The sequence below is a fragment of the Scyliorhinus canicula genome, chromosome 13 (genome assembly GCF_902713615.1).
Source record: "Scyliorhinus canicula chromosome 13, sScyCan1.1, whole genome shotgun sequence".
NCBI classification, from domain to species: Eukaryota; Metazoa; Chordata; class Chondrichthyes; order Carcharhiniformes; family Scyliorhinidae; genus Scyliorhinus; species Scyliorhinus canicula.
In genome coordinates this window covers 42,668,173-42,693,844 of record NC_052158.1, presented here as the reverse complement: position 1 = coordinate 42,693,844, position 25,672 = coordinate 42,668,173, and the positions used below count along the sequence as shown (strand labels likewise).

Genomic DNA, 25,672 nt, shown 5'->3' with positions numbered 1-25,672 from the left:
TCAATGACATTACCATCACTGAATCCCCCACTACTGTATCAACATCCTGGGGTTACTATTGATCAGAAACTGAACTGGACTAGCCATGTTAATACTGTGGCTGCTAGGGCAGGTCAAAGGCTAGGAATCCTGCAGTTGTCAGGCAAATGCTTCACAACGATGGACCACCTTCTGGGGTTTATTCTGTCCCCAAATATTGGTATATATCCTGCAGTATAAAATCTGTTAGATGTTTCAGGAGGTGTCTCAGTCACCTCCTTAACCCAAAAGCCTGACCACCGTCTACAAGGAACAAGTCAGGAGTGTAATAGATTACTCTCCACTCCCAAGAAACTTGACACCATCTAGGACAAAGCAGCCCACTTGATTGCTCCTCCTTCCAAACCATTCATGCCCTCCACCACCGACAAACAGTAGCAGCCGTGTGTACCATCTACATGATGCACTGCAGGAACTCACCAAGGATCCTTCGGCAGCACCTTCCAAACCCAATACTGCTACTATCCTGAAGGACAAGAGCAGCAGGTACCTGGGAACCCCACCATCTGGAGGTTCCCCACCAAGTCACCCACCACCCTGACTTGGAAATATATCATCGTTCCTTCACTGTTTCAGGGGCAACATCCTGGAACTCCCTCCCTAACAGCACTGTGGGTATACCTACACGTCAGGGACTGCAGCGGTTCAAGAAGGCGGCTCACCACCACCTTCTCAAGGGAAATTAGGGATGGGCAATAAAGGCTGGCCTGAACCGCAACGCCCATATCCCATAAATCTACATGCACCACCATGTTCCCCCCGAGCCTACTTTAAAATGCTTCACTTGACAGAGACACCTCCTGAAACATCTAGCAGATTTTATACTTCAGGATAAATACTAATATTTGGGGACAGACTAAACCACAGAAGGTGGTCCATCGTTGGGAAGTATTTGCCTGACTATATGAAATTCCTATGCATGTTTTTGGTTTGCCTTTCAGAATTTTTGTTCCTTACATTTATAATGTTGCAATCTTTCCTCCATGTTTGCCTGAGTTTTCATTGCTTGTAAATAAAGCTGCTTCCACATAAATGAGCTGGGTAATTTATTTTAGCAATTACAGAAGGGAGGTTAATGCTCAGAGCTCCCTCTAGTGGCTGATAGTCCATTCCCGTGTGGGCGTCACCATTTGTATTGGAGATGCACAGCTCCATGTTGTGGGATTGCTTTAAAGCCCAACATTTTCACCTAAACACTGCTGATATTGTGATCCAGTTCACGTACCAACCTGAAGGTAAACACTGCCCATTGCCTAAGCATAGAACTAAAGTTAGCGTTACTTATAAAGTAACTTGTAAAGTAACATTAGGCCTAGATCAAAAGTTAAATTTGATTCTCGCTGAGAACCTATTCTGTTCATTCAATTAGTACCTGGAAATTAAGCCAATTTGTTGGTTTACAATTGGCCTTGCCTCAACAGAAGAGTCAATTAGTCTACACACAGAAGATAGCAGAAATGTCCCTGTGTGGACATGCATGTTCTGGGTCACTGTGTGATGCAGAGAACAACAGGTTTCATTATTACAGCATTGGATCCCACTAATGTATGGGTAGACATTGGGTAGTAAAGCAAAACCACTGATTACACTGATCTCAACTACAATATTCCCTAATTAACAACTGATTATCATCAAATGTGTTCACTTAACACAGGGGTAGCCTATTAAGCCCATTAAGATGCCTGTTAAGCCCATCTTCCACCCCCCCAGCCCCACTCACCTTCGTGCTCCCATCTATCTATCGTCCTCCCACCAACGTCCCTACCCCTTGCAGCGACTGAAAGATGTAAAGAGAAAGGTGGCAGCTTCCTGGCAGTAGCGGTTGTGCTAAACGGTGCCACAGCCGGGTTTCCGAGGCCAGGCCGTTCAATCCCGGGCTTTGGGTAACTCGGGTGTAGACATAGTCAACTGAGACTAACTACTCACTGAGGATGGGATCCAGATTGCGATGCCTCGCGTGATCTAGCAAGCGTTGTACATCTTGCAAGAGCCGTCAGGTTTCTCACCAAGGCCTAAAAATCAAGCAGAGTCCCATTTAATAGCGGGGTCGTTCTCGGTACTGCAAAAGCCAGGAAACATCCTGCTCGCTGTGCCTAAAACGGGACTGTTGTTTTTCCATGAAATCACTCCAGAGTTAAGGTTTCAGATCCAAATGGTCCTTCTACAGAACCGCTAAGTTTATCGAGTCTGCACTGACCCTCTGAAAGAGCGGCCCACTCCGTCATCCTATCCCTATAACCTCACTTAACCTGCACATCTTTTGGACACTAAGGAACAATGTTTTAGCATGGCCAATCCGCCTTATCTGCACATTTTTGGACTGTGAGAGGAAACCACAACACCTGGAAATATTCCACTCAGACACATGGAGAAAGTGCAAATTCCACACAATCACCCAAGGGCAGAACCAAACCCAGGTCCCTGGTGCTGTGAGACAGCGGTGTGAACCCACTGTGCCGTGCCAATGCTGTCAGATATGCTGAGTTTTTCCAACATTTTCTGTTTTTGTTTTGTGATAAAAATATTCACAGTGGGGGTGGGGATGATGTTTGATTGACAGTCAAACATTACCTGTTAGGTAATGAGTATTTTTTTGTGGAAAGGCAGTAGGTCAGATGGATGTGTTCGCCGACTGATTCTTGGAGTGGGGGATGAGAAGAAAAAGACTTCACGCTCCTGATCGACGGGGCGGGGAGGGGGGAGGCGGACTGTAGGAAGGCAGGAGGCCAGAGGGATGGGTATGTTGGCCGACTGGTTCCTGGATCAGGGGAATGAAATGAAACCATTTGGACAGGAATATGTTTAATGACAGTTGGCAGCCCAGCCCCCACCTGGTGGGTCCCTTTAGCATCAGGAGCCCACCTGCCATCCTCAGTCTGGATGCAGATTATTCATTTGCTTCTGAAGGGCCCGGACAGGAACCTTGTTAAAGATTAATTCCCACCCCCTGACTGCAGCGGTAACCATTGGCCAGGGGACCTGGAAGGAGTTAAACATTAAACAGCCTGACTGAGGATTGATTTATCAATGAAACCTGAAAGAGGAGTTGTAGCCACTGCGGGATTTTAATCTGGTTTATACCCCAACTGTGGGATGAATATTTCAGTTGGTTTATTCCAATGGGTTTGTTTGTGTTGGATGATGTTTATTTGTCTCTGGCTGAGGTGTTAGTTTAATCCTGACTCTCTCACACACAGATGATCACCGGGATTTCATGGTCTTTGTGGTTCAGGACGGCAGTCCGGATAAACAGTTTGATTGGGAGGTGGACGGCGATGAGATTCTCTACATGGATTTCAACCTGAAGAAGGAGGTGGGGCGGATCCCCGAGTTCCAGCACTTCACAATGCAGGGAGGAGAGGAGACGATCTCAGGTCACGTCGCCATCCTGAAACAGAGTTTAAATATTTTGGGGAACCTGTCGCACTGGAGCCCGGGGCCAAGAGGTAAGTGACCGGGTTCACCCCCTCCCTCCCCCGGGTCTGGAGCGGAGTCTGTCAGAGTGAGACTACCGGGAGGCCGAGGCCTGGGGCCGGAGTGACTGACTGACCGGGGGACGGAGGGACTGACTGACCGGGGTCCGGAGTGACTGACTGACCGGGGTCCGGAGTGACTGACCGGGGCCCGGAGTGACTGACTGACCGGGGTCCGGAGTGACTGACTGACCGGGGTCCGGAGTGACTGACTGACCGGGGCCGGAGTGACTGACTGACCGGGGTCCGGAGTGACTGACTGACTGACCGGGTCCGGAGTGACTGACTGACCGGGGTCCGGAGTGACTGACCGGGGCCCGGAGTGACTGACTGACCGGGGTCCGGAGTGACTGACTGACCGGGGTCCGGAGTGACTGACTGACCGGGGCCCGGAGTGACTGACCGGGCCCGGAGTGACTGACTGACCGGGGTGCGGAGTGACTGACTGACCGGGGTGCGGAGTGACTGACTGACCGGGGTCCGGAGTGACTGACTGACCGGGGTCCGGAGTGACTGACCGGGGCCCGGAGTGACTGACTGACCGGGGGACGGAGGGACTGACTGACCGGGGCCCGGAGTGACTGACTGACCGGGGCCCGGAGTGACTGACCGGGGCCCGGAGTGACTGACTGACCGGGGTCCGGAGTGACTGACTGACCGGGGTCCGGAGTGACTGACTGACCGGGGTCCGGAGTGACTGACTGACCGGGGTCCGGAGTGACTGACTGACCGGGGCCCGGAGTGACTGACTGACCGGGGTCCGGAGTGACTGACTGACCGGGGTCCAGAGTGACTGACTGACCGGGGTCCGGAGTGACTGACTGACCGGGGTGCGGAGTGACTGACTGACCGGGGTGCGGAGTGACTGACTGACCGGGGTCCGGAGTGACTGACTGACCGGGGTCCGGAGTGACTGACTGACCGGGGTGCGGAGTGACTGACTGACCGGGGTGCGGAGTGACTGACTGACCGGGGTCCGGAGTGACTGACTGACCGGGGTCCGGAGTGACTGACTGACCGGGGTCCGGAGTGACTGACTGACCGGGGCCCGGAGTGACTGACTGACCGGGGTCCGGAGTGACTGACTGACCGGGGTCCAGAGTGACTGACTGACCGGGGTCCGGAGTGACTGACTGACCGGGGTGCGGAGTGACTGACTGACCGGGGTGCGGAGTGACTGACTGACCGGGGTCCGGAGTGACTGACTGACCGGGGTCCGGAGTGACTGACTGACCGGGGTGCGGAGTGACTGACTGACCGGGGTGCGGAGTGACTGACTGACCGGGGTGCGGAGTGACTGACTGACCGGGGTGCGGAGTGACTGACTGACCGGGGTCCGGAGTGACGGACTGACCGGGGTCCGGAGTGACGGACTGACCGGGGTCCGGAGTGACGGACTGACCGGGGGCCGGAGTGACGGACTGACCGGGGGCCGGAGTGACGGACTGACCGGGGGCCGGAGTGACGGACTGACCGGGGGCCGGAGTGACGGACTGACCGGGGGCCGGAGTGACGGACTGACCGGGGGCCGGAGTGACGGACTGACCGGGGTGCGGAGGGACTGGCTGACCGGGGTCCGGAGTGACTGACTGACCGGGTCCGGAGTGACTGACTGACCGGGGTGTGGAGTGACTGGCTGACCGGGGTGCGGAGTGACTGACTGACCGGGGTCCGGAGTGACTGACTGACCGCAGGATTAGGTCAAATGCTGAGGCTCCTCCATTCTGAATTCAGGCTCCCTCTACCTGCCTTACTTGCAGTTATCAAACCCTGCTGTCCCTGACCACTGGCCAAATTTGAGGTAATTAATCTATGGCGTGTGACTGCCTCCTGAAGCACCGCATCCAGATAACTCTCCCCCTGCCACAGTGTTTGAAACTCGGAGCCAGCTGATCAACTCTGAGACAAAATTCCTCCAACTGCAAACACTTGCTGCCTATGTGGTCACAGTGCCTTGCAATGGGATCTGCCAGCTCCCACATCATGCAGCTACAGCACAGGATCCAAATACCTGGGACACAGAATCCAGGGATCAATTACTCAGTGACACTGGTTCTAGAACATAGAACAGTACAGCACAGAACGGGCCCTTCGGCCCTCGATGTTGTGCCGAGCAATGATCACCCTACTTAAACCCACGTAACCCGTATACCCGTAACCCAACAATCCCCCCATTAACCTTACACTACGGGCAATTTAGCATGGCTAATCCACCTAACCCGCACATCTTTGGACTGTGGGAGGAAACCGGAGCACCCGGAGGAAACCCACGCAGACACGGGGAGGACGTGCAGACTCCACACAGACAGTGACCCAGCCGGGAATCGAACCTGGGACCCTGGAGCTGTGAAGCATTGATGCTAACCACCATGCTACCGTGAGGCCCCCTGACCGGGTTCTGGAGACCAATTACACAGACATTGGATCCAAGGACCAATTACCCCAAGACACTGAATCCAGGGACCACAGGATCTACTAACTTTTATGAAATACCTGCAAATTTGAAGATTAACAAATTGACCCATTCAAATTGTTGTTGCACGTAATAGCGCAATCGTGCAGTGGTTATCACTTTTGCTTCACAGAACCAAGGTCCCAGGTTCGATCCTGGCTCTGGGTCACTGTCCGTGTGGAGTTTGCACATTCTCCCAATGTTTGCATGGGTTTCGCCCCCACAACACAAAGATGTGCAGGATAGGTGGAGCCACGCTAAGTTGCTCCTTAATTGGGAAAAAATGAACACGTTAATTTGCATCCAGCATGTTAACAGATTTAACATTGACACCAATTTGAAATGGATACAGAAAAATGAAAATGGATACGGAAATGATTAATCAGCAAGTTGAGGAAAGGACCATAACAAAAGCAGCTGCTTTATTACTTGCAGCAAATCAACTGTTCACTGATATTTAACATCAGAATCTTTTTTTATGCTTTCATGACATGTTGGAGGCAACGTCAGAAATTGTCACCTAACCCTAATTTTACCCTTGAACTGAGTGACTCACTCAGTCATTTTAGGGGGCAGGTAAAAGTCACCCAATTGCTGGAGGGTCTGGAGTCACATGTAGGTCAGACCAAACAAGGACATGAGTGAACCAGATAGGTTTTAACAACAATTGATAATAGTCACCATGACTGAGACTAGCTTAACATTCTAGATTTTTTTTTTATTAATTAAGCTTATTAATTAAAAAAAATTAGTGTACCCAATTCATTTTGTCCAATTAAGGAGCAACTTAGCGTGGCCAATCCACCTACCCTGCACATCTTTGTGTTGTGGGGGAGAAACCCACGCAAACATTGGGAGAATGTGCAAACTCCACACAGACAGTAACCCAGAGCCGGGATCAAACCTGGGACCTCGGTGCTGTGAAGCAAAAGTGATAACCACTGTGTTGCCCCTAATTGAACTTATCAATAATAATCTTTATTAGTGTCACAAGTAGGCTTAAATTAACACTGCAATGAAGTTACTGTGAAAATCCCCTGGTCACAACACTCCGACGCCTGTTTGGGTACACTGAGCAAGAATTCAGAATGTCCAAATTACCTAACAAGCATGCCTTTTGGGACTTGTGGGAGGAAATTGGAACACCCGGAGAAAACCCACGCAGACAAAGGGAGATTGTACAGACTCTGCACAGACTGACCCAAGTTCTACACTTTTTCAGGAGAATGAGTTTTTTTACTATTGATGTGACCATCAATTCATAAGAGACGTGATTGGAAGTGAACAGTGGTTTTAATAATCTTACAACAGAGCCTGCCTACGACGAGATGAACTGGCAGCAGGCTCATGACTGCAGAGCTTTATACTTCCGGTTAGTGGGAGGAGCCATGGGCGGAGCCAAGGATGGAGCCCAGTACAAACTCCTCATCTCCCCCTATGGGCAGAGCCATGCAACGGCTCGTATACAGAGCCCACAAGGACACAATACATATAATGGAACACAGTGTGAATTACTCGGTTTATAATTCACCACATTCACCCCCTGTAAAAAAAAAATGAAGTCCGGCAGGGGTGATGGGTCTACAAATTGAGCCGGTCCGGCGGCTGAGTCGTCCTTTGGGATCGGTGAAGCACCGGGGTTGCAGCCTCTTCTGGTGGCTGGGTGGTGGCAGTCGGTGAGGGTACGATGGTGGACTCCGGGGGTGATTCGGTCCGAGCTTCGTACCCGGCTGGTTCGACTGCCGATGGGGAGCGCCGGAAACCCATAGGCGCGGGGGCGCGGAGCACGGGCAGTGAACCTGTAGGAGCGGGGACGTAGGGCGCAGAGGGTTGTGCGGGGTGTAGTGTGAGGGGTACCTCGGCGGTAGTAGCGGTGGGTTTGGATCCTGCAGGTGCCAGGTCCCGGAGGGAAACAGTGTCCTGACGGCCGTCAGGGTATTCGATGAAAGCGTATTGAGGGTTGGAGTGGAGTAGGAGCACTCTTTCTACGAGTGGGTCAGTTTTGTGTGCCCAGACGTGCTTCCGGAGGAGAACCGGGCCTGGTGTCTTCAACCATGCTGGGAGCGAAACCCCCGTGGTAGTGCCCCTGGAAAAAAAAATAGCCGTTCGTGAGGTGGTCTGTTTGGTGGCCGTACATAGGAGGGACCTAATAGCATGGGGCGCGTCGGGGAGGACCTCCTGCCAATGGGAGGTCGGGAGATTCCTGGACCGGAGGGTCAGTAGGACGGTCTTCCAGACTGTTGTGTTCTCCCTCTCCACCTGCCCGTTCCCCCTGGGGTTATAGCTGGTAGTCCTGCTCGAGGCGATGCCCTTGTCGAGCAGGTACTGACGCAGCTTGTCGCTCATAAAGGACGAACCCCGGTCGCTGTGCACGTAGCTGGGGAACCCGAACAGGGTGAAGACACTGTGCAGGGCCCTAATGACTGTGTGGGAGGTCATATCGGGGCATGGGATGGCAAAGGGGAAGCGGGAGAACTCGTCGATGATGTTGAGGAAGTACACATTTCGATTGGTCGAGGGGAGTGGCCCTTTGAAATCGATGCTCAGGCGTTCAAAGGGCCAGGAGGCCTTTACCAGATGGGCCCTGTCTGGTCTATCGAAGTGCGGTTTGCACTCCGTGCAGATCGGGCAATCCCTGGTGATGGCTTTTACCTCCTCGGTGGAGAAAGGTAGGTTTCGGGCCTTGATGTAGCGGGCGAGCCGGGTGACCCCCGGGTGGCAGAGGTCATTGTGGATAGCTTTCAGGCGGTCGTCTTGCGCGCTGGCGCATGTGCCGCGGGACAGGGCATCTGGGGCTCGTTGAGCTTGCCCAGTCGATACATAATATCGTACTTGTAGGTGGAGAGTTCGATCCTCCACCGTAGGATCTTATCGTTTTTAATTTTGCCCCTTTGCGAGTTGTCAAACATGAAGGCAACCGATCTTTGGTTGGTGATGAGGGTGAGCCTCCTACCTGCGAGGTAGTGCCTCCAGTGCCGTACGGCTTCCCACAATGGCTTGGGCTTCCTTTTCGACTGAGGAGTGTCGGAGTTCCGAAGCGGAGAGGGTACGGGAGAAGAAGGTGACTGGTCTCCCTGCCTGATTTAGTGTGGCTGCGAGAGCTACCTCTGAGGCGTCGCTCTCAACCTGAAAGGGAGTGGATTCATCCACCGCCCGCATGGCTGCTTTGGCGATGTCCTCCTTGATGCAGGTGAAGGCCTGGCGAGCCTCATCTGATAGAGGGAAGAGTGTGGCCTTAAATAGTGGGATTGCTTTGTCCGCATACTGAGGGACCCACTGGGCATAATAAGAGAAAAATCCCAGGCACCTTTTGAGGGCCTTGGGGCAATGGGGGAGGGGGAGTTCTAAGAGGGGGCGCATACGGCCCGGGTCTGGGCCCAGGACTCGGTTTTCCACGGCATAGTCAAGGATGGCTAGCCTGGTCATGCGGAAAACGCATTTCTCTGCGTTATACATGAGGTTGAGTTTGTGCGCAGTCTGGAGAAATCGATGGATGTTAGCGTCGTGGTCCTGCTGGTCATAGCCGCAGATGGTGATGTTGTCCAAGTACGGAAACGTGATCCGCAGCCTGTACTGGTCCACCATTCGGTCCATTGCTCGTTGGAACACCGAGACCCCATTCGTGAGGCCAAAGGGAACCCGGAGGAAATGGAAGAGGCGGCCATCGGCCTCGAACGCCGTGTAGTGGCGGTCCTCCGGGCGGATTGGGAGCTGGTGGTATGCAGACTTCAGATCCACCGTGGAGAAAATGCGATACTGGGTGATCTGATTCACCATGTCTGCAATCCTGGGGAGGGGGTACGCATCGAGGAGCGTAAACCTATTAATGGTTTGGCTATAGTCCACTACCATTCGGAATTTTCCCCCGGTCTTGAAGACCACCACCTGAGCTCTCCAGGCACTGTTACTGGCCTCTATGACTCCCTCACATAAGAGCCGCTGGACTTCAGTTCTGATTAACATCCTGTCCTGCAGGCTGTACCGCCTGCTGCGAGTGGCTACAGGTTTGCAGTCTGGAGTGAGATTGGCAAAGAGTGGAGGGGGGGGTCGATTTTTACCATCGCTAGACTGCAGGTAGTGAGTGGAGGTAGGGGCCCGCCGAAGCTGAGTGTGAGGCTTTTGAGGTTGCACTGGAAGTCGAGTCCCAGTAAGAGTGGGGCTCAGAGTTCGGGGAGTACGTATAGCTGACGCCCTGAATCCTTAGGGGCACGACGGTGCGCCCTTGGAGGTGAACAGAGTGTGAGCCCGAAGCGAGGGAGATAGTTTGCCATGCATGGAAGATAGAGAGCCAACAGCGTCTTACCAGACCTGGGTGTACGAAGCACTCGGTGCTCCCGGAGTTGAAGAGGCACGGTGTACTGTACCCGTTGATTTTAACGGTCATCATCGAGCTCTGGAGGTGTTTCAGACGCGACTGGTCCAACGTGACCGCGCTGAGTTGCGGGTAGTCGGCGGCTCGATCAGCTGTGCTGGAGTGGCCCCGTGATGACTGTCCGCTGAGGTCGTAGTCTTCGAGGTGAGTTTCAGTGTTTGAAGAGGATGGATCCCAAGATGGCCGCCCCCGTGGATCGCACATGGTGGGCGGCGAGGAACATGGCGGCCCCCATGGGTCGTACGTGTCTGGTGGGGGCGGAGTCGGCATACAGGCCGCAGCATTTTGGGGCCTGCGGGCCTGCGAGTTTTGGAAGCGAGTGCTCTGGGCTGCGGGAGAGTTTGGAGAAGGGGATTTCTTCGCCAGGCAGACCCGGGTATAGTGTCCTTTGCGACCACAGCTGCTGCAGGTTGCGTTGCAGGATGGGCAGTGCTGCCGTGGGTGTTGGGGCTGCCCACAAAAATGGCACACTGGGGCTGCATAGTGGCTCAGTGGCCGCGCAGCGCAGGCCTGGGGCAGTCGCTGGTCGGAGGCCCAGGATGGGGTTGTTTGGTCCGCGGAGAACAAGGTGAGGCTGCGGAATGAGACCTCCATGGTTGTAGCTAACTCTATAGTGTCCTCCAAGTTCTGGGCCCCTTTTTTCAAGCAACCGCTGGCGCACTTAGTTTGACCTGCCACGTACACATCCCGGACAGCGAGCTCCATATGCTGTTCGGCTGATACAGCTTGATAATTACAGTCCCGAGCTAAGGCTTTTAAATCGCTCAGGAATTCATCCAGCGACTCCGCGGGGATCTGGCGGCGGGTCATAAAAATGTGGCACGCGTAGACCTCATTGATGGGTCTCACGTACATTTGATTGAGCATGGCCAGGGCCTCCGTATACGAGGAAGTACTGTTTAGTTGAGTAGAGATACGGTGGCTCACTCTTGCATGCAGTAGGCTGAGTTTCTGCTCCTCCGTAGTTTCTGAAGTGCTTGATTCAGCCAGGTAGTCCTTGAAACATCTGAGCCAGTGTAGAAAGATTTCTCTTGCCTCTGCAGCCTGCGGGTCGAGTTCTAATCGGTAAGGTTTGAGGGCTGATTCCATAGTAGTTTTCTTCAAGTTTCCTAAGATTATTAAATTGATGTGACCATCAATTCACAAGACACGTGATTGGAAGTGAACAGTGGTTTTAATAATCTTACAACAGAACCTGCCTGCGACTAGATGAACTGGCAGCAGGCTCACGTCTGCAGAGCTTTATACTTCCGGTTAGTGGGAGGAGCCATGGGCAGAGCCAAGGATGGAGCCCAGTACAAACCCAATACGAGCAACGGCTCGTATACAGAGCCCACAAGGACACAATACATATAATGGAACACAGTGTGAATTACTCTGTTTATAATTCACCACAACTATATTGACAAGAAACTGTCCTCTGAAGTTATTTTTTAAAGCACAATACTCAATTATATTCTGCAGCCTTTGTTTAATGCAGAAAATTGTCCATTTCCTTTTGCTTTCTCCAGGCACTTTCCATGATGGAGGAATCCCTTAGAATCAATTATCCAGGGAAAGCTGTTAAAATTTTGCTGGGACACTTTATCTCAATTCAAAAGTTTCACAACTAAAACACTAGTGTCTCTGACTGACCTGTAATCTCTATTGTTTTCCTTGATGGCATTTCCTTTTTTTCTTCTCATGACTTAGTCGAGGCTTATTTCAGAAAAATAATTGCGTAGGAGCAGTCCATGTTGATGTGCAGCAAGACCTGGACAGCATTCCAGACTGGGGTAATAAGTGGCAAGCAACATTCATGCCACACAATTGCCAGGCAATGACCATCTCCAACAACAGAGAATGCTACCTTTTGACATTCAATAGCATTATCATTGCTTAATTTCCCCACTATCAACATCCTGGGGGTTAAACTGATCAGAAACTGATTGGACTAGCCATATAAATACTGTGGTTACAAGAGCAGGTCAGAACTTGGGAATTCTGCAGATGGTAACTCGCCGACTGACCCCCAGAGCCTGTCCACCATCTACAAGGCACAAGTCAGAGGTGTAATGAAATACTGTCCACCAGCCTGTTAAGGGGCTGACTGGGGAAGCCTGACCAGACATAAAAACCCTGACCCAGATGTAGGTTGGGGCGGAGTGTTTGTGTGAGATTAAAACTTGTTTACTTTTGCCATCGCTTCCTATGGTCGCTCTGTCAAGATCCAACAGCCCCCTTTCCTTCCTTTCCTATTTTTCCTGAACAATTTGTATCCAGGCATATTTAATACCCAGCCCTGCCCACAAGCATTGCAGAAAACCTCTGCATCCCCATCCCCTTGCTATCCTTTCTATCTTGGTAATGAAGGGTGAACAGTAAATGTGACACTATGACTGAGTGTCATGATAACAACGAACATCAGCTGGGCAAATAATGAGGTGCCATCTTTGTTAAATTGTGGTTGCTTCTGTCTTCAAAGGTGGTCCATGGTGCTACTGAAAGAAGAGTTGATGTTTCTCCCATCATCTTAGTCTAGGTTAAGGGCAGCATGGTGATGCAGTGGTTAGCACTGCTATCTTACGGCGCTGAGGACCCGGGTTCGATCCCGGCTCTGGGTCACAGTCCGTGTGGAGTTTGTACATTCTCCACCTGTTTGCGTGGGTTTCGCCCCCACAACCCAAAGATGTGCAGTCTAGATGGATTGGCCACGCTAAAATTGCGCCTTAATTGGAAAAAATTAATTGGGTACTCTAAATTTATTTTTTTAAAACTTAGTCGAGGTTATTACCCTGCCGTGGATACAAGTAAACTTGATTTTCATCTCGCTGAGTATTTGCGGAATGTGGCTGTTTACACAGCAGATGGAAATCAGTGTATGTAAAGAATTTGATGCTGTACTGAGGATGAGATAAAGGGCTATATCAATGTAAACTTTCTTTAGTTAACTTGCCCATGGCATGTTGAACTAGTCTAATTTCTAATCTGAGCTGAAAGTTTCTTTTTTTTTAAATTTAGAGTACCCAATTATTTTGTCCAATTAAGTGGCAATTTAGCGTGGCCAATCCACCTACTCTGCACATTTTTTGGGTTGTGGGGGTGAAACCCACGCAGACACGGGGAGAATGTGCAAACTCCACACGGACAGTGACCCAGAGCCTGGATCGAACCTGGGACCTCAGCGCCGTGAGGCAGCAGGGCTAACCACTAGGCAGCTGAAAGTTTCTTAATGATTCAGAATTGATTATAGTCACTCGTATATTTTCCACACTGTACGCTCTACCTATTTTGTTTATCCTGTTACATCATATCAGTTAAATGTATTTATTCTGTCTCCTGCCCACAGTTGCCCCTCAGATTGCCATGTACCCTGAAGACTCTGTAGAATGGGGACAGTCCAACACGTTGATCTGTCTGGCTGATGGATTCTACCCTCCGCGAATCATTATGAAGTGGAAGAAGAACAATGAGGATCTGACTGATGGAGTCAACATCACAGAGTACTATACAAAACTGGATTATTCCTACCAGAGATTCACATATCTGAAATTCACCCCGAGTCCAGGAGACATGTACTCCTGCCATGTGGAGCATGAGGGTCTGGAGGAGCCAACAACTGTATTCTGGGGTTAGTATGGATTCAAGAATAGAGCTGATTTCAGCACTGTTTATACCCAACCGAGTTTCCTGTCCTTGAAAGGCCCCCATTTACATTTTCACCGAAAAGTAGATAGAATCCTGGGTACTAAAATGTAATTGGTCTGACTGACTGTTTAGCAAGTGAATTGGGGCATTAATTGTAAACTTAATCTAGAGTTGATCAAAAGAATGTCAACCTCTGTAATTAATTGGTCTACACAGAATGAGAAAATGTGGTTCATTGTGTAATCTTCAGCGGTGAATCTCTGGTCAGTGTAGAACTTTTCCAGCCTTGAGATATGCAGAAAATATAGGTGGAATTTTCCCACCCTGTGGTAAACCACTGTTAGTGTATTATATGTATTGTGGTGAACTGTTACTGTACTACATGTATTGTGGTAAACCACTGCCTGATGGCTCAGCCTGTGGCTCCTCCCCTCGGGCTCAGTATAAAGGTGGCTGACCTCCGGCCCTGCCCTAGTTCGGGATCAGTGGCCAGGAGGCTTCCTGTTTAGCTTATGAAAGCCACAGTTTCGTTCACTACTCGTCTTGTGTTAACTGATGGCTCACCAATTTAATAAGCTAAACTTTTAAGATGAATTCATCACTCAAGCCTGATCACCTGGAGCTGGACCCACAAGCAGCCGACGCCACTGTGACATTCGAGCACTGGCTAAGCTGCTTCAAAGCTTACCTCGGATCCTCCACCGAAGACGTCACTTACCTGCAAAAGCAGCAAATGCGCAACGCAAGTTTTCCTTCTTATCAGAGACACCCCCTCGTATACGGAGGCAATAAATGCTGCTGAAGGGACATTAGGTAAAGGCAGTAAACGAGGTGTACGCCAGGCACCTCCTTGCCACGAGGCAACAACGCTCCGGAGAATCACAAGCTGAATCCCTGCGTGCCTTGCGGGTACTTGGCCGGAACTGTGTTTGCCAGGCAGTATCGGCTTCCCAACACACGGAGCTGCTGATCAGGGACGCCTACGTCACGGGTATGAAATCCAATTACATCCGCCAGCGCTTGCTAGAAGGGGGTACACTCGGCCTCCCAGAGACAGTGCAGCTCTCGAACTCGCTGGAAGTGGCTTTCCAGAACATGGAGGACTACATCCCCGATCACGCGGCACCCTCGGAGACCTCGTGGGCGCCGCCATCACCTGACTTGTGTGGCGCAAGCCTGTGCTGCACAGCAGCCCACCAACTCCGGCAGCCCGAAAGGCTACTTTTGCAGCCAGGGTAAGCACCCCAGACAGTGCTGTCCTGCACGGAATGCCCCAATCTGCCGTGCCACTTGCCATGTGCGACCCGTGGGCGCCGCCATCTTCGCTGCCATGTGTATCCCACCCGCCACACACAACCCATGGGGGCCGCAATTTTGGAACCACCGCCGCCTCACGGTACCCCTGCTCACCCGGTCGTACGCTGACCACCGCTACCTCCGACCGGCCCACCCCCCACCTTCCAAAGCTCGCCTCCATCACACTCAGCCAGTCTTGACCTCATCATCTTACGAAATCCACGATGACCGTCCGGATCAAAGGGCACAAGACGGTATGCCTTTTCCACTCCGGGAGCACAGACAGCTTTATCCACCCAGATACAGTAAGGTGCTGCTCCCTCCCAATTTTGCCCGCGACCCAGAGAATCTCCCTGGCTTCCGGATCACATTCCGTAAAAATCCGGGAGTACCGTGTCACAACCCTTTCAGTACAGGGCGTAGAGTACACTAACTTTAAGCTCTACGTCCTCCCCCATCTCTGTGCTGCCCTATTACTGGGGCTCGACTTTCAGTGCCACCTCCAAAGCCTTACCTTAAAGTTCGGTGGACCCCTGCCCCCCCCACCTTCTGTAGCCTCGCGACCCTTAAGGGTGCCCCACCCTCGCTCTTCGCTCACCTCACCCCGGATGTAAGCCGGTCACCACTAGGAGCAGACAATACAGTGCCCAGGACAAGGCCTTTATCAGGTCGGAGGTCCAGTGACTCATACGAGAGGGGGTCATTGAGGCTAGTACCAGCCCCTGGAGAGCCCAAGTGTTGGCCGTCAAGACTGGGGAGAAGCACCGGATGGTCATCGACTAGAGTCAGACAATCAACCGGTACACGCAGCTCGATGCGTACCCCCTTCCCTGCGTATCTGACATGATTAATCAGATTGCGCAGTCTCGAGTCTTCTCCACAGTTGACATGAAGTCCGCGTACCACCAGCTTCCCATCCACCCGTAGGACCTCCAATACACTGCCTTTGAGGCAGATGGCCGCCTCTACCACTTCCTAAGGGTACCCTTTGGTGTCACCAATGGGGTCTCGGTCTTCCAAAGAGAAATGGACCGAATGGTTGACCAGTATGGGCTGCAGGCCACGTTCCCGTACCTAGATGATGTTACCATCTGCAGCTATGACCAGCAGGACCATGACGCAAACCTCCGGCATTTCCTCCACACTGCTAAGCTCCCTAACCTCGCATACAATAAGGAGAAATGCTTTATCCGCACAACCCGCCATGCCATCCTTGGCTACGTTGTGGAAAACGGGAATCCTCGGGCCCACCCCCTCCCGCATGCACCCCCTCCTGGAACTTCCTCTCCCCCACTGCCCCAAGGCCCTGAAGAGATGCCTGGGTTTGTTCTCCTACTATGCCCAATGGGTCTCCAATTATGCGGACAAGGCCCACCCACTCATTAAATCCATAATATTTCCTCTGACGGCTGAAGCCCATCTGACCTTCAACTGCATCAAGGCAGATATTGCCAAAGCTGCGATACACACTGTGGACGAGTCCATTCCGTTCCAGGTGGAGAGCGATGTATCGGACTTTGCCCTGGCCGCTACCCTCAACCAGGCGGGCAGGCCCGTGGCTTTCTTCTCCCGTACCCTCCATGCCTCCGAAATACGGCACTCCTCCATCAAAAAGGAAGCCCAAGCCATTGTGGAAGCTGTACGACATTGGCGGCATTACCTGGCCAGCATGCGATTTACTCTCCTCACTGACCAACGGTCGGTTGCCTTCATGTTTAATAATACACAGCGGGGCAAGATTAAGAATGACAAGATTCTGAGGTGGAGGATCAAACTCTCCACCTACAACTACGATATCTTGTACCGACCTGGGAAGCTCAATGAGCCCCAGATGCCCTGTCCCGCGGTACATGTGCCAGCGGAGTGGAAAAGGCATACCGTCTTGTGCCCTTTGATCCGGACGGTCATCGTGGATTTCGTAAGCGCACAAGTAGACCAACTTCGGGCCCTCCACAATGACCTCTGTCACCCTGGGGTCACCCGGCTTTTCCACTTCGTCAAGGCTCACAACCTGCCTTACTCCATCGAGGAGGTCGGGGCCATGACCAGGGACTGCCAGGTCTGCGCGGAGTGCAAACCGGACTTCTATCGGCCAGACAGAGCACATCTGGTAAAGGCCTCCTGCCCTTGAGCATCTCAGTATCGACTTCAAAGGGCCCTTCCCCTCCACTGACCGTGTATTTCCTCAATGTTGTTGACGAGTATTCACGATTCCAGGAAGATCCTGGATTTCATTTTTTTTCATCCGCACTGAAAAGGAAAAATAGCACCTTTATTCAAGGAAGGAGGGAGAAGCGGAAATCTAAAAGCCCTTTAGCCTAGCAACTATCATAGAGAAATTGCTAGAATCCATTATTATTAAGGTTAAAGCAGGAAAGTTAGGCATTCAGAATGGGATCAGACACCGTGAGCATGATTTTGTGAAAGGGAAATTGGTTGTTAAAGTTCTTTTGAGGAATTAACAAGCAAGGTTGATAAAGGGGAACTTGTAGATGTTGAATACTTGGATTACCAAATGGCATTTGATAAATGTCACATCAAATGTTGCTACACAAAATAAGATCTCATTGTGCGGAGGGTACCATATTACAGTAGTCCCCCGTTATACCGCACTCCGCAATACGGCGATATACGGCGGGGAGGCTTATGGACCCCAACTGTCAGCTTCCCTTTCCGGATCAAAGTGAGCCGGCCGCTGAAGTTGACACTGCCGGCTGATTGGAGGGAGAGAGCAGCGGGCAGTGTCAACTTCAGCGGCCGGCTGATTGTTTCAGTGAGAGAGCAGCTTGGTGAAACCCACCAGAGTTCCTGGTAAGAATAATCTCTTTGGTAATGAGTAGATGTTTCCTGTTCGAGTCAATTTGCTGAAACATCTCTCTGTGGGTTTCCCTCTGGAATAACTCCCAGCCTTCAAACCTCGAGAACCTTCAAACTTTATCCAATGTAACCTTGTTGCAAAAAGTGTTATTAATACAGTGTTGGTTATTGGTGCAATTTAAGTAGTTAAAAATGCAGCAGTGCTTGTTTTAATTAGATCTACGATGGGGGTTTTAAATTTATTTTAAAATCTATGCATGCGCTTCCCATTGTGAGTCTACGGGGGTCTGACCACTCCCCCCGCCCCCCCGTAGACTCACAATGGGAAACGCATGCATAGATTTTTAAATAAATTTAAAACCCCCATCGTGGATATCCGCGGCTCGGATGCAACGCGGGTGGCTGTCTTGGACCCCAACACCCGCGTTATAACGGGGGACTACTGTAGTATGGATAGAGGCAACAGCATGTAGGGATAAATGGGTAATTTCCAGGTTTGACCAGCTGTAACCAGTGGAGTGCTATGGGGATCAGTGCTGCGTTGCAACTATTTAGAATCTACAACAATGACTTGGGTGAAGGGACTATGTGTATGCAAGCTAAATTTTGTCAATGACACCAGGATAGGTAAGAAAGCAAGTTCTCAAGAGGAGTTGAGAGTCTGCACACTGATATAAATGGTTTAAATGGGTGGGTAAACATTTGGCAGATGTAGAATAATGTGGGAAAATATGAACTGCCCACTTTGGCAGGAACAGACACACTGTTGAAGTGGAGAGAGATCGCAGAACTCAGTGGTACAGAAGGATCTGAGTGTCCTGGTACAGGAATCACAAAAGGTTAGTCTGTGGGTACAGCAAATGATTAGGAAGGCTAATGGAGTGTTGCTGTTTATTGTGATGGAGATGGAATATAAAATTCGGATGCTTTACTGTAAATGTACAGGGTCTTGGTGAGACCACATCTGGGATACAAGTTTTGGTCTCCGTTTCAAAAAGTTTATAATCGTGTTCAAAGCAGTTCAGAGGAAGTTCACTAGACTCATTCCTGGATGAAGAGCTTATCCTCTGAAGAAAGGTTGGACAGGTTGGGCCCACTGGAGTTTAGAAGAACGAGACGTGATCTTATTCAAATATTTAGGATTCTCAGGGGACTTGATAGGGTCAATATTGTAAGAGTTTCATAGAAGACGCCTGTTAGCGGGAGAGGATTTCAAAGAAATCACTCAATGCCCAGGGCTGCTGGTCCTCTCATCAAACGGTTTATTTTGCTGACGGGGAGACGGTGTCTATTAAATTCCCAGACCGTCTCTCCACCGAACAAAGGAAAACATCCATTCTTATACAATTTTCAAAACAGCTACACGGTCCAATCATCTTGGTTATAGATTGCATACATTAGTTATATATCCAATTAAATTTGACATTGCATAAAGTGGGTTGGCCCCTTACAAGCCCCTGACTTCATGAAGAAGTCGCTCATGCTAACTGTTAAAAGTTATCTCTCTTGCGTGCACTGTGACCTTGATTTGGCGAGGATGAACAATGGTCCGTTTTTTGTGGACATTGTTTATCACTCCTCTGTGATGCCTCCTTGGCCTCTCATGTATGTTTCAATCATTATTGTCTCCCTGATTATCGCTGCTGTCTGTAATTAAATTATGTTATTTATACCAGTTTGCAACTTAACCCAGCTAATGGCTGTTCAGGAAGGCGGCTAATTCAGCTGAAAGCCATTTTGAGTCTTTGATAACTCAGCTAACAGCCATTTTGTGTAACTTCTTTTTAATTGTATGACTGTCCTTTCTGATATTAATAATTCTTAGGTTACCAAAGAACACACATTGTTTATACACTATCTATTCCCACAAACTGCCTCTTATACAGGCATCTAAGTCAATGGGTCCCTTTTGTCTAAAAACCGTCTCTCTAAACCTGGCTTCCAACACTCCCTACAGTGCAGAAGGAGGCCATTTGGTCCATCGAGTCTGCACCGACTCTCTGAAAGAGCACCATAACCCTCCCTCCCCATCCCCATAACTACAGCTAACCCTTGGGCACTAAGGGGCAATTTATCATGGCCAATCCACCTAACCTGCAAATCTTTGCAAGTCTGTGGGAGGACCAGAGAACCCGGAGGAAACCCACACAGATGTGGGGAGAACATGCAGACTCCACACAGACAGTGACCCAGGCCGGCATTGAACCCGGGTCCATGGCGCTGTGAGGCAGCAGTGCCACCATGCCGAGGATGTTTCCTCTGGTGGGAGACACCAGAACCTGTGGAGAGAATATCAAAACAATAGGTCGACTGTTTAAGACAGCGATAAGGAATTTTGTTTTTCTCAAAGGGTTTCTAGGATGTGAACTTCTCCATAAAGCAGTGGAGGCTCAGTCACTAAATATAATAAAGGCAGAGTTAGGCTGAATTTGCAGAGACTGGGGAGCAGGGGGTGAAGGGGTCAAATAGAAAAGTGGAGTTGAGATCACATCTTGATCAGCAATGATCTTATTGAATGACAGAGCAGGCTCAAATGGCTGAATGGCCACTCCTCCTAGGTTCGATGTTCCTATTCAGTGGCTTGGAAAAGGTACCGTGTGAAGTGGAGAAACTGGTTGTTTTCCTCAGTCTCAGAACAGGAAAAGTTAAGAGAAGCTGAGAACGATGATAGACCAGGCGATCCTCTGGCCTCCTGTGACATGTTTCTTGGTGGCGAGAGACGGCCCATCATTGGCCGGCAGGGGGACGTCAATAGGATTTCCCATTGAACCCACCCTATGCCGCCGGGAAACCCGCAGCGAGGGTGTGCCATTGGTGGGGCTGGAAGATCCCGCCGGCATGAACAGCCGGAAGATTTCATCCCAGACCCCAGATATATAGAAACTGTTTCCAATAGCAACAGGTTTGGTAGTCAGAGGATACAGATTTGGAAAAATTAACAAAAGAACCAGAGAGGCGGGAGAAGTGTTTTTGAACACAAGTTGTTCTGAAAGAGCGCAGTCAGTAGATCAAACCATCAAGACCATCGGACAGATAGTTGAAGGGGAAATAATGCAGAACTCTGGGGAAAGAGAAGGAGATTGGGACTAACTGGACAGCTCTTTCAAACAGGCAGAAATGGTATAATTGGTCAAATGGCTAGACACTCCTCCTCAATCTGAGCATACCGTTGCTCAGTGGGCGTCAAGGCCCTGGAGGCATACGCCCCTGGAGCCCAGGAAGAGGAGTCATCTCGCTGGAGGAGCACCGCCCCAATGCCGTCCTGGCTTGCATCAGTTGATATCTTGGTTTCCTTGGTTGGGTCGAAGAATGCTAGAACTGGGGCTGTGTTGAGCTTTGCCTTTAGCTCACGGCATTCTTCTTCATGCGTGGGCAGCCACTGGAATTCCGTCGACTTCTTGACAAGATGGCGGAGGGCCGTGGTGTGGGATGCCATATTGGGAATGAATTTCCTGAGGAGGTTGACCATCCCGAGGAAGCGGAGGACCGCCTTCTTGTCATAGATCATAGAATTTGCAGTGCAGAAGGAGGCCATTCAGCCCATTGAGTCTGCACCGGCTCCTGGAAAGAGCACCCTACCCAAGGTTAACACCTCCACCCTATCCCCATAACCCAGTAACCCCACCCAACACTAAGGGCAATTTTGGACACTTAAGGGCAATTTATCATGTCCAATCTACCTAACTTGCACATCTTTGGATTGTGGGAGGAAACCAGAGTACCCGGAGGAAACCCACGCACACACGGGGAGGATGTGCAGACTCCACACAGACAGTGACCCAGCCGGGAATCGAACCTGGGACCCTGGAGCTGTGAAGCGATTGTGCTATCCACAATGCTACCGTGCTGCCCTCCGGGGTCTTCATGGCGTTGATCTCCGAGACCTTGTCAGCGTCTGGGCGCACGCCCTGCTGCGAGATGTGGTCACCTAGAAACTTGATATCTGATTGACCAAATGAGCACTTGGCCCTGTTGAGCTGGAGACCATATTCATTAAATCTCTGGAATACCTTTTTGAGGTGAGCGATGTATTCCTGGGGCGTTGTGGACCAGCTAATTGTGTCATCTACGTATACTTGCACCCCTTCGATGCCCTCCATCATCTGCTCCATGATGCGGTGAAATACTTTGCAGGCAGATATGATACCAAAAGGCATCCGGTTGTAGCAGTAGCGACCGAATGGGGTGTTGAACGTGCACAGCTTGCGACTGGACGCATCCAGCGGTATTTGCCAAAAACCCTTGGAGGCGTCCAGCTTAGTAAAGAATTTGGCATGAGCCATGTCACTAGTCTACTCTTCTCGTTTTGGTATCGGATAATGCTCCCGCATGATGTTGCGGTTTAGATCCTGAGGGTCAATGCAAATGCGAAGCACCCCTGACGGTTTCTTTACACAGACCATGGAGCTGACCCAGTCTGTTGGCTCTGTGACCTTCGATATGATGCCCTGGTCTTGGAGGTCCTGTAATTGCTTCTTCAGACGATCCTTGAGGGGTGCCAGCACCCGGCCTGGTGCATGAATTACAGGGGTGGAGTTCGGCTTGAGCAGGATTTTATATTGGTATGGGAGTGTGTCCATCCCATCGAATACGCTGTGGCACCGCGTGATAATGTCATCTATGTCTGCTTGCAAGTTTCCATCAGGCGAGGCCGTCGCCGGTGATGATGACATGGTGTGGACTCGCTGAACCAGGTTCAGGAGCTTGCAGGCTCGAGCACCGAGCAGGGACGCTCTGTCAGGCCCGACAGATTTCAAACCGCAATGTTGCCTTGATCGCCTTGTTGGATACCCCTAGTTGACACGAGCCACTGGCAGCTATGGCATTGCCATTGTAGTCAAGGAGCTGGCAGGCCGTTGGAAGAATGCTTGGTCTAGCGCGGATGGTGTTGAGGTCGGATTTTGAGATGAGGTTCGCCTATGTGCCGGTGTCTAGTTTAAATCAGATGCGAGCCTTGTTAACTTTGAGGACAGCACACCACTCGTCGTCGGGATCCACACTGAGGATCGAGAGGCGTTGCGCCGTTGTGGTGGAAGGCAGCGCATGTGTAGTTATGATGCCCACCCGATATGGAAACTTGAGGCACTCAGTATCAGGGTCAGTTGGGCTGTTGGGATCGGAATCTGGCATGTCTTGTATTGAGCGGACACTTCTGCGCCGCAGCTGGGATCGCTGGCTGCTGAGCGGTGGAGCAGATCTCCAAAGGGCTGCGTATTGGCCAATCTTGCCACACTGGAGACACCAGCGTCCTATTGCCGGACATTGCCGCTTTAAGTGGGCGGAGCCACAATTCAGACATGTCATGACGCCGGCGTCAGCGTGTTCCGTGCGCCATCGCGCATGCGCAGTGCGGTCGGTCGACGTACGTCATCCATTCGGTCTCGTCGTCCACTCGGTCGTGGCGCGCATACGCAGCGACCCGGGAAAAGCGTGCAAAACGGCCACTCTCCTTGATGCTCAGGCCCTGCATATGGGCGCTGGCCTGCACCCATTCCGCCTCATGGGAGGCCAGCTTTGCAATCTCTGCCACCCTGACGTGGGAGTAACGATTCTTAGCATGCTCATGGGCAATGCACGTCTCGAAAGCGACAGGGAGGGTCAACTGTTTGACTTTCAGGAGCTGCTGCCGAAGGGAGTCGGAGTGGACTCCAAAAACGATCTGATCCTGGATCATGGAATCAGCCGTCGAGTCATAGTTACATGACTGCGCTAGGATGCGGAGATGGGTCAAGAAGGACTGAAAAGGTTCATCCTTACCCTGAAGCCTCTGCTGGAAAACGTACCATTCAAAGCTCTCATTCACCTCAATGTCGCAGTGGCTGTCGAACTTCAGCAGGACTGTTTTGAATTTTGTTTTGTCTTCGCCGTCAGCGAACGTAAGGGAGTTGTAGATGTGGATGGTGTGGTCCCCCGCGGTGGAGATAAATAGCGCGATCTTCCTGGGATCCGATGCTGCTTCGAGGTGGGAGGCCTCGATGTACAAGAGGAACTTTTGCTTGAAGATTTTCCAATTGGCGGCGAGGTTGCCAGAGGTGCGGAGCTGCGGAAGAGGCTGGATGTTTTCCATTTCACCGGATGGCTGTTTGCTGGTCAATGCTGATTCACTCGAGGTAGGTCCGTCAAGATCAGTAGCACTCTGGTACCATGATGTGACAGGCAGGTTGGTTTGATGTGGACTGCATTCGATGCAGGGAAGCTAGAAACAGATGTCTAACACTGGAGAAGATCCAATACTGTTTTATTCAACGATAGAACTGATATACATATTCAGTATATGGGTCGACACTAAACTGAACTGGCTGGAGACCTTGTAGTAGCCTGACCAGACTTACTAGCTACCGCATGGTGTTTGCACTTGCTAGCTCGTGGACTCTCAGTAGTTGGATCCCGAGAGAGCGGGAAACCTAGTGCCCTCTGGCTTTATAGTGGTAGTGTCCTGTCTGGTGATTGGCTGCACTGTGTTGTGTGCTTACTGGTCATCCCGTCTGTCATGATTATATACATGAGTGGATATTATGACAGCGACCAGTAGATATCCAAATTGTTGATGCATTTGCCTGGTGAGTGAGACTCTCGACCAGTATTGTGTGTTCACCTTGTGTTTCACTGTGAGATTCTCATTCCTTTACAGAAGCTGAAGTTCCTGAGGAAAAGTCTGGTCCCGGGACAGTGATCTGTGCTCTGGGAGTCACCCTGGGAATCATCAGTGCTGTTGTAGGGATCATCCTACTGATCAAAGAGAGACAGAGGCTGCAAGCTCAGCAACACGGCATCTAGGGGTAAGTACAGGGTATATAATCCGTGTGTATTATTAACATTCCCGAAAGTGAGTTTCAGCCAAGGTCCCTTCTCCTAATTGCTTATTGCTGAACCCCTGCAACAACCTAAACAGATATGGACAGGATTGGGCTTGGCTGTTTTAATCTGTCAACACTTACACAGGAAGAACCCTCACTGAGATGAACTGCAGGTTGGGATCACTCAATAGCTGGAAGGGAGACACACGCACCATCAGACATTACTTTGCAGTTACATTTTAAGACTGCAATAAAACAACTAGCTTCAAAACATTTCAAGCCATTCTCCTGAACACATTCATTGACACTGGTATTGGCCATCTATTCGCCCTTATAAATTCAGTTTTATATTCTACATCTTATGGAAGTACCCTCAGAAGAAGAATAATATTACAGATGGGTTGTACACAATAGACAAACAGTAGGAAGGCGATAGAGGATCAAATTGGATACAAATTACAGAAAGATTCAAGATCTCCAGAGTGGTGACAGGGCGTTTCGATTACTTTAATGTAGAGTTTTCCAAACTGTCTTCTGTGGAACTCAAACAGGTTCCAGGGTAGGTCCTGCTGTTTAAAATGTTTTAAAATGCTGATTTCCAGCTTGACCAATCTGAGAAAGTTGGTTTGTTTTGTTGGACTCACGGGCTCACTGATTAACCTATCAGCAACCAGTTAACTGCAAAGCCAGCCTCTGATTGGAAAAGGGGAAAAGAGGCAGGTGAGAGGCAGGGAGGGAGCGAGGCTCGAGAGGTGGGGGGAGGGGGAGGGAGGCTCGAGAGGGAGGGGAGGGAGGCTCG

At 50.7% G+C, this 25,672-nt stretch overlaps 1 protein-coding gene across 1 annotated transcript; it reads left to right on the top strand.

The window, feature by feature from the left end:
• Nucleotides 1-3,049: 3,049 nt before the first annotated feature.
• LOC119975908 (H-2 class II histocompatibility antigen, A-B alpha chain-like) lies at nt 3,050-24,865 on the top strand. The gene is made up of 3 exons (XM_038815844.1): nt 3,050-3,485; nt 13,665-13,946; nt 24,708-24,865. The coding sequence occupies exons 1-3, from the start codon at nt 3,254-3,256 to the stop codon at nt 24,851-24,853; spliced, it is 660 nt and encodes a 219-aa protein (XP_038671772.1). The 5' UTR covers nt 3,050-3,253; the 3' UTR covers nt 24,854-24,865.
• The last annotated feature ends 807 nt before the right edge of the window (nt 24,866-25,672 follow it).